The sequence below is a fragment of the Coloeus monedula genome, assembly GCF_965178545.1.
Source record: "Coloeus monedula genome assembly, chromosome: 22".
NCBI lineage: Eukaryota > Metazoa > Chordata > Aves > Passeriformes > Corvidae > Coloeus > Coloeus monedula.
In genome coordinates this window covers 8,033,367-8,050,098 of record NC_138802.1, presented here as the reverse complement: position 1 = coordinate 8,050,098, position 16,732 = coordinate 8,033,367, and the positions used below count along the sequence as shown (strand labels likewise).

Genomic DNA, 16,732 nt, shown 5'->3' with positions numbered 1-16,732 from the left:
GGAGTCCCCCATTGCCCCCCAGCCTGTCTCCCCCAAATATCCCCTCCATAATTACACCCTACAACTTGCCCCCCCGCCCCCCACAAAACCTGCCCCCCCCCCGGATACCCCAAAACCTGCCCCCCCCCCTTCTGCCCCCATCATCTGCTGCCCCTGTTCCAGTCTCCCCCGTCTGACTCCTGTGTCCCCCCAAACCCAACCTCCCTCCCCCCCTAGTCTGGCCCCCACATTTAGGACATTTCTTCCCCTCCCCGGTGCTCCCCCCACCCTCCCGACACAGCCCCCCCCACCTTGGGTGCTGGGGGGTGGGGAGCGATAGGGGAGCCCCCGCCAGGGTCGCCCCCAGCCCGGCGGGGTCACGCTGTGGCCCAGGGGGTGCACGGGGAAGGGTCGTGTTTGCACGGGGACGGGTGGCAATGTCGCATTGGCACGGGGACACCGGGGTCGTGCTTGCACGGGGCCGGGTCACACCTGCACCGGGGCTGTGCTTGGCTGCGGGAGCGTTTGCACCAGCGCCGTGCTTGCACAGGGATGGGTCACACCTGCGCTGGGGCTGTCTCTGCACAGGGACGGGGTTCGTTTGCACCAGAGCCGTGTCTGCACAGGGACGGTGACATTTGCACGAGGGTCCGTTTTGCACCAGGGATGCGCTTGCACGTCCTTGTGTTTGCACAGGGCCGGGTCGCAATTGCACCAGGGCTGTATTTGATGGGGACGGTGCCATTTGCATGGGGACGGTGGCGTTTGCACGAGGATGGTCACATTGCCACGGGGAGAGTGACATTTGCACGGGGCCGGTGACACTGGCACGGGAATGATCATGCTTGCACGGGGAGAGACCCTGGGCACGGTGTCGGTGGCACTGGCACGAAAATGATCGTGCTTGCGCGGGGTCAGTGTCACTTTCACGGGGTCAGTTTCACGTGGAGGGTGGCACTGGCATGGGATTGGTGGCACTGGCACAGGGTCAGTGACGCTTTCATGGGGAGGGTAGCACTGGCACGGGGTGGGTGGCACTGGCGCGGGGATGATGACATTCCACGGGGTCGGTGACACCCCACGGGTCGGTGCCACCTTTGCGGGGTCCCGGCGCTGTCCGTGGTGCTGCCCCGCGCCGCCGCCTCCCGCCGGCAGAGGGCGCCCTTCGGGGCGGGGGTGGGGATGCGATGAGTTTGGAGGGTCTCAGCGGCCCCCGTGGAGTGACCCCGCCCCGCCGCTCCCGCCCCGCTGGCCCCTGGCACCGGCAGGGTGGCACCTGGCTCGCTGCCATCAGTTGGCTTCAGGGGTCCGGCTGCTGGCCGGGCGTCCCGGCAAGGGGCTGTGGGGGAGCTCTCCTCTCCCCCAGGAAGCGCCATGGACCCCCCTGGATCCCCTCACACCACCTAGACGCGTCTCCAGCGAGCAGCACCTCCCATCCCTGAGGTAAGCGCCCGTGGACGCCCCCCAGCCAAGGATGCCCACCCCAAGGCGGGGTACCAGGCACCCACAGCCCCTCTGTCCCCAGGGCAGCAGGATGGCCCAGCAGCGCCATGCCATCCCCCCACCACTCAAGGTAGGTGTTGTTGGGGTGGGGGGCACGCAGCCAGCACCCGGGGGTGCCACCATGGGCATCACCCATCCCAACATCCATGGGTGCCACTATGGCCATCACCCCCCCGTTGTCTTGCAGACGGAGGAGGACTACATCCCCTACCCCAGCGTGCATGAGGTAGAGCACCCACCCCGCTCCGGAGAGGGGTGTGAGGGCCGCTGGCCGGGTGGGTGGGTCGGTGGGTGGGTGCCCAGAGCACCCACCCCGGCTGTGGGCACAGGTGCTGGGCCGGGAGGGGCCGTTCCCCCTCATCCTCCTGCCACAGTTCGGGGGTTACTGGATCGAGGGCACCAACCACCAGCTGAGCGGGGCCCCTGACTCGCCCCCCACCCCGGTACCCGGCACCCGGGCAAAGCTGGAGGGCAACCACACAGCCAAGATCTACCGCAAGCACTTCCTGGGCAAGGTGAGGCCCTGGGGTGCTGCAGGTGTGGGGTCTGGATGGGAGGGATATCCCATGGGTATGGAGGGGCAGGAGCATGGAGACCACGTCAGCTTGGGTGTTCATGGGTCTGGGGGTCCATGGCTATGGGAGCCCTCTGGGTCATGGACATGGGTGCTCATGGATGTGGGTATCCCTGGGCATGGCTGCCCCACAACAAGGATGCTTGGGGTGGGTTCTCCATGGGAATGGAAGGACACGGAGACCTCGTAAACACGGGTGAGAGGCACGTGGGTGCTTGTGGCCATGGGTGCCCCATGGGGTGGGGGGTGAAGGAGGTGGGTGCTGGGTCTCCATGGGCAGGAGATCCCCTGGCATGGGTGCCCACGGACATGGGTTCTCCATAGGTTTGCATGGACGTGGGGGCTCCATAGGTTTGTGTAGAACCTGGGTGCCCCATGGGGTGTGTGGCTCACTGAGTGTAGGTGCCCCGTGGGTGGTACCTGTGGGTACAGGTACTCATGGGGATGGGTGCTCATGGACCCGGGTGTCCCATGGCACGGGTGCCCCCAGCACGAGCGCCCTTGGCCATGGCTGCTCCGCCCCTTCCCGCAGGAGCACTTCAACTACTACTCCCTGGACCCGGCGCTGGGACACCTCGTCTTCTCCCTCAAGTACGACGAGCAGGAGCACCTCCACCTGCTGCTGCGGTGAGCGGGGTGTGGGGGGCACCCACGGGAGCTGCCTGGGGGCGGGGGGGCCCCCTGACCCCCTCCTTGCTCCGCAGCACCCGTGCCCGCACCCTGCACGATGTGGTGCCCATCTCCTGCCTGGCCGAGTTCCCCAACGTGGTGCAGATGGCCAAGGTGGGTGTGACCCCGCCCCCAGCAGCACCCATGGGTGCCCCCCAGCCCCAGGCCCCCCCTGTATCACCCCTCCCTCCCACAGCTGGTGTGCGAGGACATCAACGTGGATCGCTTCTACCCCGTGCTCTACCCCAAGGTGAACGGGGTGCAGGGAGGGGGCACATGGGCACCCATGGGTGCCCTCCCCAGCCTCTGACCCCCTCCCACCCCGCAGGCATCCCGCCTCATCCTCGCCTTTGATGAGCATGTGCTCAGCAACCACTTCAAATTTGGGGTCATCTACCAAAAACTGGGGCAGGTATGGGGTGGGGTGGGTGGGGGTTAGGGTGGGGGCAGTCCCTGGGTGGGTGCTGGCACCCATCCCCACCCCACTGCAGACCTCTGAGGAGGAGCTTTTCGGCACCACGGAGGAGAGCCCGGCCTTCACCGAATTCCTCGACGTTCTGGGTCAGCGGGTGCAGCTGCGGGACTTCAAGGGGTGCGTGAGGGGGTGCTGGGGGGGCAGGACCCGCGGGGTGCGGGTGCCTGTCTCACCCACCCACCCACGCAGGTTCCGAGGGGGGCTGGATGTGACCCACGGGCAGACAGGCAGCGAGTCAGTCTACTGCCACTTCCGTGACAAGGAGATCATGTTCCACGTCTCCACCAAACTGCCCTACACCGAGGGGGACGCCCAGCAGGTGGGCACCCGTGGGGGCTGGCGGCTGATAATGGGGGGCAGGGGCTCCTGGGGCACCCATGGGTACTGGGGGGGTGGAAGGAGGGGGAACGGGGAGGACTCTTGGGGGAGGGGGAGTTGGAGGTGGTCCTGGGGCACTTCTATGGGGTGGAAGAGCTGTTGGGGCTTTGGGAATGTCCCATGGTGGTGGCGGGCAGCTGTTGGGCCCTGGAGATGGCAGGGCACCCATGGGTGTGCGGAAACATCTCTGGGATGCAGAGGGCTGGTAAGACAGCCATGGGTGCCGGGGGGAGCTGTGGGGCACAGGGGGCTGGTGGAGCACCCATGGGTGCTGGGGTGCAGCTGTGGGACATAGGGGCTTTCATTTCTTTTGATGCTCCTGGTGTGACCAACCTCTGTCCCCCGTGTCCTGCTGTGTCCCCTCTTACCCCCTATGTCCCCCCCTTGTTCCTCCACGTCCCCCGTGTGTCCACAGCTGCAGCGGAAGCGTCACATTGGCAACGACATCGTGGCCATCGTCTTCCAGGACGAGAACACACCGTTTGTCCCCGACATGATCGCCTCCAACTTCCTCCACGCCTTCGTGGTGGTGCAGCTGGAGCAGGGGGGCACCCAGGGCACCCTCTACAAGGTACCCCCCGTGCCTCCGTGTCCCCGTCCCCATGGGGGCCCCGTAACCCCCCCCACTCGCCGCAGGTCTCTGTCACCGCCCGTGACGACGTCCCCTTCTTCGGCCCGCCGCTGCCCGACCCCGCCGTCTTCAGGAAGGTGAGCGCCCGTCGGTGCCGCTGGGGGACCCCGGTGACACCCACCCAGCCACGCACCCACCCAGGGCCGCCCCCGCCCCGCAGGGCCCCGAGTTCCAGGAGTTCCTGCTGACGAAGCTCATCAACGCCGAGTACGCCTGTTACCGCGCCGAGAAGTTCGCCAAGCTGGAGGTGCGGGCACGGGGGGTGCGGGCTGGGCACGAGGTGCTGGGGGCACCCAGAGGGGCCGGGCAGGCCGCGGGCACAGCGCGACGCTGTGGATGTGGGTGCCGGGGGTGCCGTGCCCACCGTGGGGCCCGTGAACCCTGTGGGGGCAGCGCGTGGGTGGGCAGGGGCTGGGTGCTGCAGGTCCCGCCCGTGCGGGTGGGTGCGTGGTGCCGGGGCAGGGGGCACCGCGGGGTGGTCTCAGGTGTGGCGGCAGCAGCACGGTGGGGAGGGGGTAGCGAGCGGAGGCCTCGTGTGGGTGGGGGTCTCGCGTGGGCGCGGCGAGCCGGGGTGCGGGTGCACGTGGTGGCCTCGCGTGGGTGGCAGCGGTGCGGCACCGGGCTGCGGGGGGAACTGCGGGCGGCGCCGCGCGGCTGCGGCAGTGCGGGGCCGGTCCCGCGGGGGTGGCGGCTGTCCGGTGCGGGGCCGGGTGTCTCGCATGGCGCAGCCGCGCGGGGCGGGCTGCGGGGGTGGGTGCGGGGCTGGGTGGGCTCGCGTGGGCGCAGCCGTGCGGGGCTGGTGCGCAGGAGCGGACGCGGGCGGCGCTGCTGGAGACGCTGCACGAGGAGCTGCAGGCGCGCAGCCAGGCCATGCTGGGGCTCGGCCCCGACGACGAACGCCCCGACAACGGCGGCGCCGCCCCGGGCTTCTTCGAGTCTTTCAAGGTGGGGCGCGGGAGTCCCGCACCCCCCGCACGCAGCACTGCGGGGCTCAGCCCCTCCTGGCGCCCGCGGGGCCAGGCCCCCTCCCCGGCTCCCCCCCGGGCCCCGCCACGGTGGCCCCGGGGCCGCCCGCGACAGCCGCGCTCAGGGCCCGCCCCCTCCATAGCGGCCGCGCCCCGAGCCTTGGCCACGCCCCCCGCGCGCGCAGCCGGTCTGCGGGGGCGTGGCCGAGGCAGCGCCCACCCCCCGGGCCACGCCCCGTGGGCGGGGCGAGCCCGTGGTCCCAGGCCACGCCCTTTCCAGCGGACCGCACCCCGGGAAGCCACGCCCCTCCACGGCACAAGCCCCGCCCAACCCATGGGCCACGCCTCCTCACCACAAAGCCCCTCCCACCCCCCCTTGGCTCCGCCCCGCCCCAGTGCCCGTTCCCCCCGGTGCCCGGTTCCCCTCCCCCGGTGCCCGGTTCCCCTCCCGGTTCCCTCTCCCCCCTTTGCGCGGTTCCCCCCCCGGTGCCCGGTTGCCCCCTCCCCGCGGCCCCCGGTCAGTGACGCGCTGCTGCCCCCAGTCGCTGCTGGTGCCCGGGAGCCGCCGGGGACGCCGTGGTAGCGCCATCGGGCTGGGCTCGGTGGAAGAGGTGGGTACCTCGCTGTCCCCCCTCGGTGTTCCCCCGGTCCCTGGTGTTCCCCCGGTTAACGGCGCCCCGCAGGCGCTGCTGGTGCCCGGGAAGAGCCCGTCGCGGCGGCGGCCCGGCCCCCTCGGCTCCCGCCGCTCCAGCGCCATCGGCATTGAGAGCATCCAGGAGGCACCGGCCGGCAGGTGAGCACCGGTACCGGCACCGCTGTCCCCTCCCGCTGTCGCCTCCCGCTGTCACCTGACTGTCGCCGCCTCCCCTCAGGGACGGTTCCGCAGCCCCCGACGGCTCCAGCTCCACACACAGCTCCCCCGAGAGCCGCCGGAACCCCGACAGGTCCCTCAGCTGTCACCGGGATCGGGGACAGGGGGACAGGAGGGCACTGGAATGGGGTGGCACTGGGGTGGGAATACATGGGGACTGGAAGGCACTGGGATGGGGTGGCACCGGTATGGGGTGACACCAAGACGAGGTGACGTGGGGCAGGGTGATAATAGGGTGACACGGGGACTGGAGGGCACTGGAATGGGGCAGCACAAGAAGGGGGTGGCACTGGGTTGGAGTGGCACTGAGATGGGGTGACATCAGGGCGACACAGGGACACAGTGAATGAAGGACAGTGGGATAGGGGGTGCAAGGACAAGGGGGCACTGGGATGGGGTGACATCAGGGTAACACAGGCACTGGAGGGCACTGAGATAGTGCGGCTCAAGGACAGGGTGACACTAGGACGGGGGTGGCACAGGGATGGGGCGGCACTGGGACAGGGCGGTATCAGGATGACACAGGGACTGGAGGGATGGGACAGCAAAGGGGTGCAGTGGGCCAGGGTGACCAGAGGGACAGGGTGTCACAGGAGCTGAGTGGCACAGGGTCTGTATGTGCCACGGACAAGGTGGCAGGGGGTCGTGGGGTGGCACTTGGGCACAGGTTGGCGTGAAGGTGAGGTGGCACAGTTTGGTGTGATGACAAGAGATGTGGGGACAGGACTGCATGGGGATGGGACCTCCCAGGGATGGGGTGGGCACGGGGTGGCACAAGGATGGGACATGCGAGGGATAGGGTGACATGAGGATGCAGTGTCCCGGGACGGGGTAGTGTGGGGACAGGGTGTCCCGGGGCCAGCACAGCATCGCAGCGGGCCATGGTGGTGGCCGCGAGGCGCGGTGCCAGCCTGTTGTGGCCTTGGGGACTGTCCCTGGCAGGGCCGAGAAGCCGGAGCCGCCGGATTTCTCCCGCTCCTCCTCCAGCGCCAGCAGCTTCGGCAGCGCCGCAGAGGAGCCCGGCGAGCCGGGACGGGTACGGGGAGCCCGAGCGGGGGTCCGGGAGGGGCCGGGGGCGCAGTCTGGGGTGGGCAGCACCCCTCTGACCCCCCTGCACCCTCAGGAGAGCCGCTCGCCCTCGGGGAGCCACCGCGACGCCTTCACTGACACCCCCTGGCCGGATGACCCCCCCGGGACACCCCCAGGTAGCCCAGCACCCCCGGGTCGGGGCGCCGCGGGGCTGGGGGACCCCTCGGGGTTCTCATGACTCCCACTTTCCCCCCAGGCCGCCGCCCGCCTGACCCCTTCTGCCCCGAGATCAAAATCCAGCTGGAGCAGCCCCCCCATAACCCGGTGAGGCTGTGCCCCCCGCACCAGTGCAGCCCAGTATGGGGGTGCCCACACTGGGGTGCCCCCACTGACGTCCCTCTTGCAGGGCTCATAGTTACCCCCCCCACCCGTGGGGGTGCCACCGCTTCGCCCCCTCTGTGTGCCACCCCCGTGCCAGGAGCTGAAGCCATCGTCCCCGGTGCAGGATTTGGGGGGACCCCCCAAAAGAATTGGGATGTGCCCCCCTCCAGACAATCTCTGTCACCCCAAAAACCCCTTGGGTGGGGGGTGATGCACCACAAAGGGCCCCCCCTCTGCCGTTACCCCAAAATGAAGAGTGGGTCCAACCCCAGCATCATCCCCTCCTTGAAAGAAAAGGGGACTCAAATCCAGGGTAACCCCAAAGTGGAGCTCCCCCTCCTCCCCTTTATTTTAAGGGAAAAAGTTCCGGAATGGGCCGGAGGCTGGAATTGGGGGGAGAGGGAGGAATATTTTTTCACACCCCCCCCCCAAACTGTGTTTGTGTTTCCCGTGAGTCCTGTATAAAATAAAGGTTTATTTATCGCTACTCTGGGGGGTCTCCAATATCTAGGGGCTCCCCAAATACCCAAACATCAATGGGGGCTCTAAAAACACCACCAAGTTCACTCATTTTTGGAGGTCATTTAGACATATTTTGGGGTTTTGCAGCAGCCAGGCCGACCAAAGCCTTTCTTTAATGCTGCCGTATTCTGGGGTGCTGTGAGTATCCCAAAATATGGCAGGCAATGCCCTCACCACCGCCCCTCCCACCCCCCTAAAAAAGTGCCTCTTTGGGCTCCGCTGGTCAGCCCGGCGTCAGGAGTGGCATTTGGCCACGTCCCCGGTGGCCACCGGCGTCCTGCCAACCCCCCAGCCAAGGGAAAGTGGTTCCCACCCCCCCGACCCCCAAAACCACGCGGCACCCCGGGAGTGGTTAAACATAGCTCGGTGCTGCCGGAGTTCTGGGAAGCGCCAGCGGCCGGGCCGTGGTCGGGATCCGGCAACGCCAGCAATGCTGGGGGGCAAAGGGCGCCGGGCAAAGGGGGGGGTCAGAGCCCCCCCAAATCCAGCCCTGCCGGGGTCACTGCCTGCACCCGCTCTGAAGGGTCCTGGTTAATGAGGAACTGGAGTTTTAATTATAAAACTGGTGAATGAATAAAAAAATGAGGGAGGGGGTTTAGGGGGGTTTTGGAGGGGCCTGGGGGATTTAGGGGGGTCCAGGGGAGTTTTGGGGTGCTCGGGGGGTGTTAGAAGTGCCCGATGCAGCCGGGGTGTGCAGGGGGCTGCTCGTGCGTGGGATTTGCAAGGGAACGGGCAGCGGCGTTTTCCCAGCGGCGTTTTCCCAGCCACTTGCACAAACAGAACTCGCGAGCACCGCGGGGCTTTCATGTGTGCACAGGAGCATTTGCACGTGCACAGGGACTCCTGCACGGGCAAGGGATAATTTGCACAAGCACGGTGGCTCTGGCACGTGTTTGCTCTGTACACTGTCACCGTACGGACGGGCACCGTGACAGTGACGGTCACTCGCACGCAGAGACTCAGTGACAGTCACTCCTGCACGGTGACTTTTGCACATGGAAAGCGGAATTCAAGCACAGTGAGTGACATCTGCATGTGCTCTGAGCCACTTGCACAAGCACCGCGACGTTTGCACATGCAAGGCACTACGCACCGTGACATCTCAGTGACATTTGCACGTGCACACTGACATTTGCACGCTCAAGGCACCTTTTGCTCGGCTCAGGCAGCATCTGCAAGTGCACAGCAACACTGGCACAGTGACATCTCCACGTGCAAGACGCTGTGCCCACTTGCACGGCGACATTGGCACAAGCACGGTGACATTTGCACACTGCCAGCACCCTTTGCACACCCAGCGACCCTCTCCCTGCTCAACCCTCACCCACCCCCAGCACCCTCCGAGCTCCACAAGCCCCTGGTGACCGCACCTACTAATTACCCCCCTAATTACCTCACCCCAATAAAGGGGCGTGTCCCAGGGCGTCCCACCCCTTACATCCCGCTTTGCTGCCCCGCCTTCCACAATCCCAGCCCCAACCGCTGCCAGTTCTCTCCCGGCGCAGCAAATTGGTTTAACCCAAAGAATTTTAAAACAAAATAAATCACTACGGAGACAACAAAACCCAAGTTTAGGAACAAATTAACCCGGTGAGTTAATTTTTTTCCTATCTTCGTGTGATTTCTGCCTCCCCACACGTGAGGAGTTGGGCACCAGGGTCAGTCCTCAGCCAGGGGACCGCAAAGGCATTTTGGGACCCAGCCCCACTGCATTTCGCTCAAAGAGGGGGTTTTATCCACCGAGGCTCCGGCTGCCATCCCAAATCCCGCGGTGGGTTTGGGATAGGCCAGGGAACGCTGCTAATTATAGGGAAGGAACCATGTATTTACAGAGGCAGCTCCCAGCACCAAACCACCGGCGGCCGCTTTTGCTCCGCTGAGTCTCTCTGTTCTCTCTCTCCTCTTTCCCGGGCGCTGCTGTCCACAAAAAAATAAAAAGGGGGGATGAATTAAAAATAAATCCCCCTCGGTGATTTGCAAGAGGCACTTTAGCAGAGGAGGAGGAGGAGGAGGCTGAGGAAGGGCAGGAGCAGGGGGGTGGCGGGGCGGGCGGCGGCGTTGCAGTGGCCTCGGTTGGAGCCGATGCAGGCAGCGTAAGCCATGGCGTGAGGGATGTAGTTCTGCTCGTGGACCCCGTGCAGCAGGTGGGCCATGGGCCCGCGGGCGAACACAGCCACGTCCTCGCCGCCGTGGGTCTCCTGCCGCAGCGGCACGGCCGACTGCGCCTGATAGTCAGCGTGTGCTGGGGGAAAACAGCACAAGTGAGAATCGTTTAAGAGCCCAGCTCATTTTAGCCAAGCTGGGATGATTTAAAGGGGTTTTGGCCCAAAATGTACTCACCAAAATCCACGGCAGAGACGTTTTCTCGCTCGCCCGCCACGATTTTATAGCCGGGGCCGTTGCCGTAGAGGATGGAGGTGAAGGGTTTGCGGTCCACGTCGCTCTGCATCGGGGCCAGGCCTGGCGGTATGGCACGATCAGCGGGATGGAATCTCCCCACTGTGTCCCCAAGCTGTCCCTGGCACCGTGGCCGGGCAGGGCTCACCAAAGATGGGGTTCCCGCGGGGGGTGTAGCCGCCGAAGGTGAAGACGTGCGAGTGGTCGGCAGTGACAACACTGAGCGTGTCCTGGGTGGACGTGAGGCGTGTGGCCAGCCCGATGGCCCTGTCCAGCTCCACTGCCTCGTGCAGCGCCTGCTTCGCCTTCCCCTCGTGGTGCCCGTGGTCAATGCGGCCACCTGCGGAACCCGGCACCGCTCGGCATCGCCCTTCTCTTCCCAGCCTTGCACCCCTCTTTATTTCCTTTTCTGCATTCCCCCATCACCCCATTTATCCCCCCTTTTTACATCCCACATCCTCTCTTTTGCACCCCCATCAGGCCCTTTTCATTCCTCCTTTTCATTCCCCTGCTCTATCCGTTTTACCACTCCACCTTCACCCTTCTTATCCCTCCCTCTTTGCACCTTCATTGCCCCTGTTACCCCTCCTTTTGCACCCCCCATATCCCCTTTATCTGTCATTTGTGCATCCACCATCACCCCCTTATCCTCCCTCCCTGTCATCCCCTTTTTTTGCACTCCTATCTCCCCATTATCCTCCCTCCCTTTTTGAACCATCACCCTTAATCTCCCTGGTTTTGTTCTCCCATCACCCCCTTCATCATTCATTTGCACCTTCCGGTCCTCACTTTTTGTACCTCCCCTTTATCCAATTTCCCCTTTTCCCCTCCTTTTTGTATACCCATCACCCCCTTTATCCTCCTTTTGCACCCTTCTTTTATCAAATCCCCCCCATTTTTGCACCCCCATTGCCCCATTTTTGCACCCCCATGAGCCCCCCACCTTCAACCAGGAGGAAGAACCCTCGGGGGTTTTTCTGGAGCATCCTGATGGCCACGGACACCATCTCGCTGAGGGACGGATCTGTCTCGTTGTTCCTGTCCAGCTCGTACACCATGTCCCCTGGCTCGAAGAGGCCTGGGGACAGGAACACTGCTGGGGACATCCTTTTCCCACCAAAAGAAAAAGAGGGGGGGCCAAATCCTGCTCCTCGTGCTGACTCAAGTATTTCACACACCACTGGATTCAGGAAGATTAGATAAAAGCCAGGGAGTAATCCCAGCCCTTCCTTCCTCCTGCCCGGCTGGATTCCACATTCCAGAATGGAGTGGGAATTTCACTGCTGACAAAAGAACTGCATCCCTACGAGGGAGATGTGTTCCAGGGTGGGAGTAGCAGCATCCTTGGGATGTAACAGCATCCTTGGTGGGCAGCACATTCTTGAGGGCACACCAGCATCCCCAGGGTGGGGCACCAGCATTTCCAGGGAAATTGCAGCATCTTTGGGACCAGCACCCCTGGGGGCAGCAGTAGCACCACCCTTGGGGGTGTAACAGCATCACCTTGGGGTACAGCGTCCCCAGGGAGGTAACAGGATTGTTTGGGGGGGGTACCAGCATCCACAAGGGAATAGAAGCATTTTGGGGGCTTACCAGCATCCCCAGGACCAGGTGCCACCATCCCTTGGAGGCAGCAGCACTCCTGGGAGGGTAACTGGCCACTGCAGCTGCCCCAGCACCCCAGGACAGGCCAGGGTCCCCTAAAGCACTCATCTGATGCCAGGGCACCCTTGGGTGCAGGGACTCACCCAGCAGGAAGTCGACGCGGCTGAGGTTGAGCGCCAGCAGCCCTCGCCGGTGCCACACGTACTCAGCAACCTGGGGACAGGGGACAGGCACTGTCACCTCTCCATTGCCTCTGCCATCCCCGTGGCCACTCCCCGAAGTATTCCATCCCCCAGGAATGGCTCTGTAGGGTTACAGCGGGGTGATGTGTGTGTACCCCCATCCCCCAAGGAGTCCCTGTCACCTTGCCGCGGGGCTTGGCATCCTGCCACGCCTGGACGAGGTTCCTGTGGTCCAGGCGGGTGCCCCGATGCTTCTCCTCTTGGGGATATTCCACATCACTGACATTTTTGGGGTACATGTATTTCCTCCCTCCACCTAGGATCACCTGCAAAGGAGGGGAGGAAATGTAGTTTTAAATAATTTTTAATTATTATAAATTTCCCCCTCCAGCTGGGGTTTAACGGGGGAAGACCCCGAAGGAGCGGAGCGGGATGTCCAGGAAAGCCCTGGCGTTGTGGGCAAAAACACCCGAGGAATTTCACCTAGCTCAAAATAACCCTGAATCTCTTCCTATTAATTAAAACCCAGGACAAAAATAACCATTTCCAGCAGGGATTTGGCTTTTTGAATATTTTTTTTTCTCCATCTGTGGGAAGGATGCTCCACATCGGGATCCCCACATGAACCCGCTGGGATGGAGCCCCATCCCGTGGCTCTCCCTGTTTGCTTTGGAGTCTGATTTATTTGGCCTCTGTTATTTATAACCTAGCAGAGATTTTATGGTTTTTTTGTATTTCCCCCCCCCTTTCTCCGCGTGGAAGGTGAATTATAAAGCTGCAAAACACCAACGCCAAAATTATTAACAAAAAAAAGGGAAAAAAAAAGTCTTTTCCCCACTATATAATTATTTCCAGCCTGGGACAGAGTTAAAATTATATTAAAGGGAAAAAAACAGCAAAAGAGGCTATTAAAGAGCTAAATAACAGGCTGGGATGTTTTGCTTTGGGGCTATTTTGAAGGACAGAAGAAGATTTATTTACAGTGCTGAATTTCTGCATAAATCCACAGCAAGGAGCAGAACTGGGGGAGAAAGGAAGAGTTTTGGGTCTGGGAAGCATGGGAAGGGAGGGGGCTAAGATGGATTTGTGGGTCTGGGGCTTGGTCCTATAGGTGCTTGCGGTCCCAGACCTGTGTTTGAGTGTCCTGGTCCCATGCCCACCTGAAAGTGCTGGTACCCCACCCGTGGTGGTCCTGGTCCCAGTCCTGTATCTGATGAGGGTCCCAACTCTGTACCCATGGGTGGTCCTGGTCCCCCATCTGCTGGGGGCTCTGACTCTGCACCATTGGGTGGTCCTGGATCTGCACCCATGGGTGGTCCCAGTCCACCATCACACAGGGATCCCAGCTCTGCACCCATTGGTGGTCCTGGCCCCATATCTACCCACAATCCTGGTCCTGCACCCATGGGTGGTCTCAGCCTCACATTTTCAGGGGTGGTCCTTGTCTTGTACCCACTCACAGTCCTGACCTTGCACTCCTTGGTGGTTCCAGCCCAACATCTCCTGGGAGCTGTGGCTCTTCAACCACTGGTGCTTCCAGCCCAGCATCTCCTGGGAATCTTGGCTCTTCAACCGTTGGTGGTCCTGGTCCCACATCTATCCACAGCCCTGTCCCCACCCTTGGGTGGCTCTAACACTCACCCCAGGTTGTCCTGGTCCCATCCCCACTGACTCTAGGGCACATTCCTGGTGTCTTCATCCCTACCTCGATGTCAGGGATGTTCTCCACCAGCTGCCGGGCGATATCCTTGCAGCCACCCTCCAGGGCGTCCGGGGGCATCTCTCCATCCGAGTACCAGTCACGGTTGGCAGAGTGGGCGTAGGCGGCGCTGGGCGTGGCGTGGGTCACGCGCGTGGTGGTGACGATGCCCACGGCCTTGCCTGCACCACCATTTCAGGGGACAATGGTGAGAACACCCCAAACCCCCTGCTTGACCTGCTGCCCAGGTGTCCCTCAGCCCTTCACCTGCATCCTTGGCCCAGCGGAGGATGGAGGTCACCTCCTGGCCCTTGGTGGTGTTGCAGCGGTCCCGGGTGACACCGGCACTGACCCCCAGCGTCCCCTCGTTGGCTTTGACCCCGCAGAGGTAGGCGGTAGCCGTGCCCGCGCTGTCGGGCACCTGGGCATTGGTGTTGTAGGTCTGGAAGGTGGGAGACGGACAAACGTCCATAGTTGTCACCTCCATCACTGTCTCCTCCACCACCACCAGTACCACTGACAGTGCTGTCATCCCCACCCTGGGGCTTCCCTCCCTGTGCTGTTAGGCTGCACCAGACCCCCCATCCCACCTGTCCCCTCTCTTTTGCGCTTTGCCTCCATTGTACCCGCTGCTCCCTCCACCGTGGTGGCACTTCCCCCCCTCACTGCATTTTGCTGCTTTTAGCCTTTTTTCAGTCCATCCTTTGGCAGGGAGAGAGAAGCCACTGCCGTGGGCATCCCCACGGGGTGAACAGAGGTGGCTGCTGACTTCCAATTTAATTATTATTTTAAAATGTTTTGTTCAGCAAAACAACCCCAGGCGAAGCAGGGGGGGTCCCGTGGCGTCCCACAGCCGGCGGGCTCCTCCTGCCCCCCCGCCCCGTTCCCACGGCCGGCCCCTGGCACGACCAGCGGGCACCGGAGCCAGCTCCTTTCGCCCGCCCCTGACCTAATTTCGGCTCGGTCGATGCCACCCGCCCGTGACCTTGTGGTGGGTGTCGTGTCCCCGTGGGCGCCCCGGGGGGCTCACCTTGGCCAGGGCCACGAAGGGGAACTTGTCCATCTCCAGCAGGCTCTCCTCGCCCTGCCCGTGCTGCAGCTGCCCTTTGAGGATGCGGGCGGCCGTGACCGTGGAGACGCCCATTCCTGCGGGACACCGTCAGCCGCGCAGGGACAGCCCGGCGGCACCGGGCAGCACAGCCCGCTCCATGCAAACCCCGCTCATCCCGGGCTACTGCAGACCCAGTTTATCCCATCATCCCGTTTATCCCATCACGCAGTTTATCGTAGCAACCGATTTTTTGCAAGCCCAGTTTATTGTGCAGCTAGTTTATCCCAGCTCCCAGTTCATCCCAGCAGCCACTTTCATGGCAAAGCCGGTTTATCACAGAATCCACTTTATTGCAACACCCAACTTTTTGCAAATCCAATTCATTCCAGCACGCAGTTCATCCCAGCACTCAATTTTTTTGCAAACCAAATTTATCCCAGCACCCACTTTATTGCAATCCCAGTTTATCCCAGCACCCAACTTACGGCAAAACCAATTTACCTGAGCACCCAATTTTTTGCCAGTCCAGTTTATCCCTGCACTTGGTTTACTGCAATCCCAGTTCACTGCAGCACCCAGTTTATGACAGCACCCAATTTATTGCAACCCAGTTTGCCCCGGCACCCAATTTCATTGCAAACCCAATTTATTTCAGCACTCAACTTGCTCTAAATCCAGTTCATACCAGCACCCAGTTTATGCCAGCACCCAACTTAATGCAAACCAAACTGATTGCAGCAACCAATATTTTCTGCAAATCCGGTTTATCCAGCACCCAGTTTATTGTAAACTCAATTTACCATAGCACCCATTTTTTGGTAAATCCAGTTCATTGCAGCACCCAGTTTACCCCAGCACAGAACTTCTTGCAAACCCAGTTTACCCCAGCACCCAGCTTTTTGCAAACCCAATTCACTGCAGCACCGAACACTTTGCAAATCAAACTCATTGCAGCACCCAGTTTACCCCAGCACCCACCTTACTGGAAACCCAGTTTATCCCAGCACCCAACTTATCCCAAAACACAACTCACCACAGCACCCATTCTTCCACAACACCCAATGTATCTCACCCCCAATTTATCACAGCACCCACTTCATCGCATCCACTTCATCACCCCCCCGCCCTTCAGCCCCCGTTCCCCCTGTCCCGTGGTGGGTGCCCTCCTCCCATCTCACCGTCCCCCAGGAAGAGGATGAGGTTCTTGGCCACGTTCTGGTTGAGGCGCTGGAGCCGCAGCGCATTCCGCAGGGTCTCCTGTGCCTGCCGCCGCCAGTACTCGGGGTCCTTCTCCCTCTCTGTGGGGGAACCGGGCTCATAGCACCCAACAGCACCCACTTTTGGGGTGCTGCCCCCCCAAACCTCACCTACCCGGGACCAGTGATGCCGAGCAGAGCTGGGCGAGGAGGAGGACAAGCAGAGGCTTCATCCTGTGGCACTGAGAGGGTGCTGCCAGAAGAGAGCTGCGGGGTGGGTGGCACCTGCTCGTGCCTCAGTTTCCCCACTGAGACCTTTGCCCCGGGGTCAGCCAAGCGAGGACGGAAAGAAATGACCCCTCTCTGACCAGTCACTGATGTGACCCCTTGGGGACATGCCAGCTTACCCCCACCCCTCCCCTGGTCATCAGTCCCATGGGGCGTCACCTCATTGTCACCAACCCGAGCTGCGGGAAGATGGCACAGCCCCTGTGGGGACAGTGGGGTCCCCATCACATGGCCATGTCCCCATCCTCTGTCCGTGTCCCCATCACGTGTTCCACTTCCATGCCCATGTCCCCATCATGTTCCTATGTACCAATTCTGTGTCCCCATCATGTGTCCC

The 16,732-nt window shown here is 62.5% G+C and overlaps 2 protein-coding genes across 2 annotated transcripts; one reads left to right on the top strand and one right to left on the bottom strand.

Annotated features, from left to right (window-relative positions):
- Window positions 1–1,283: 1,283 nt before the first annotated feature.
- On the top strand, window positions 1,284–7,909 carry RAP1GAP (RAP1 GTPase activating protein; the record flags this gene model as incomplete). Its single annotated transcript, XM_082295667.1, is given in 26 exon segments — window positions 1,284–1,422; window positions 1,505–1,552; window positions 1,670–1,708; window positions 1,812–1,997; window positions 2,589–2,683; window positions 2,761–2,839; window positions 2,922–2,975; window positions 3,054–3,137; window positions 3,217–3,317; window positions 3,390–3,519; window positions 3,994–4,149; window positions 4,215–4,286; window positions 4,370–4,456; window positions 5,017–5,154; window positions 5,717–5,785; window positions 5,858–5,967; window positions 6,047–6,118; window positions 6,988–7,081; window positions 7,169–7,250; window positions 7,331–7,416; window positions 7,418–7,472; window positions 7,475–7,529; window positions 7,531–7,622; window positions 7,625–7,777; window positions 7,780–7,877; window positions 7,880–7,909. Coding segments are annotated over 25 exon segments (2,256 nt in total). The 5' UTR covers window positions 1,284–1,422; window positions 1,505–1,513.
- Window positions 7,910–9,965: 2,056 nt separating this feature from the next.
- On the bottom strand, window positions 9,966–16,340 carry ALPL (alkaline phosphatase, biomineralization associated; the record flags this gene model as incomplete). Its single annotated transcript, XM_082295515.1, has 11 exons — window positions 9,966–10,219; window positions 10,318–10,437; window positions 10,523–10,714; window positions 11,318–11,452; window positions 12,123–12,192; window positions 12,344–12,487; window positions 13,867–14,042; window positions 14,128–14,302; window positions 14,891–15,006; window positions 16,090–16,209; window positions 16,283–16,340. 11 exons carry the CDS (start codon window positions 16,338–16,340, stop codon window positions 9,966–9,968), a joined length of 1,560 nt encoding a protein of 519 aa, XP_082151641.1.
- Window positions 16,341–16,732: the final 392 nt, after the last annotated feature.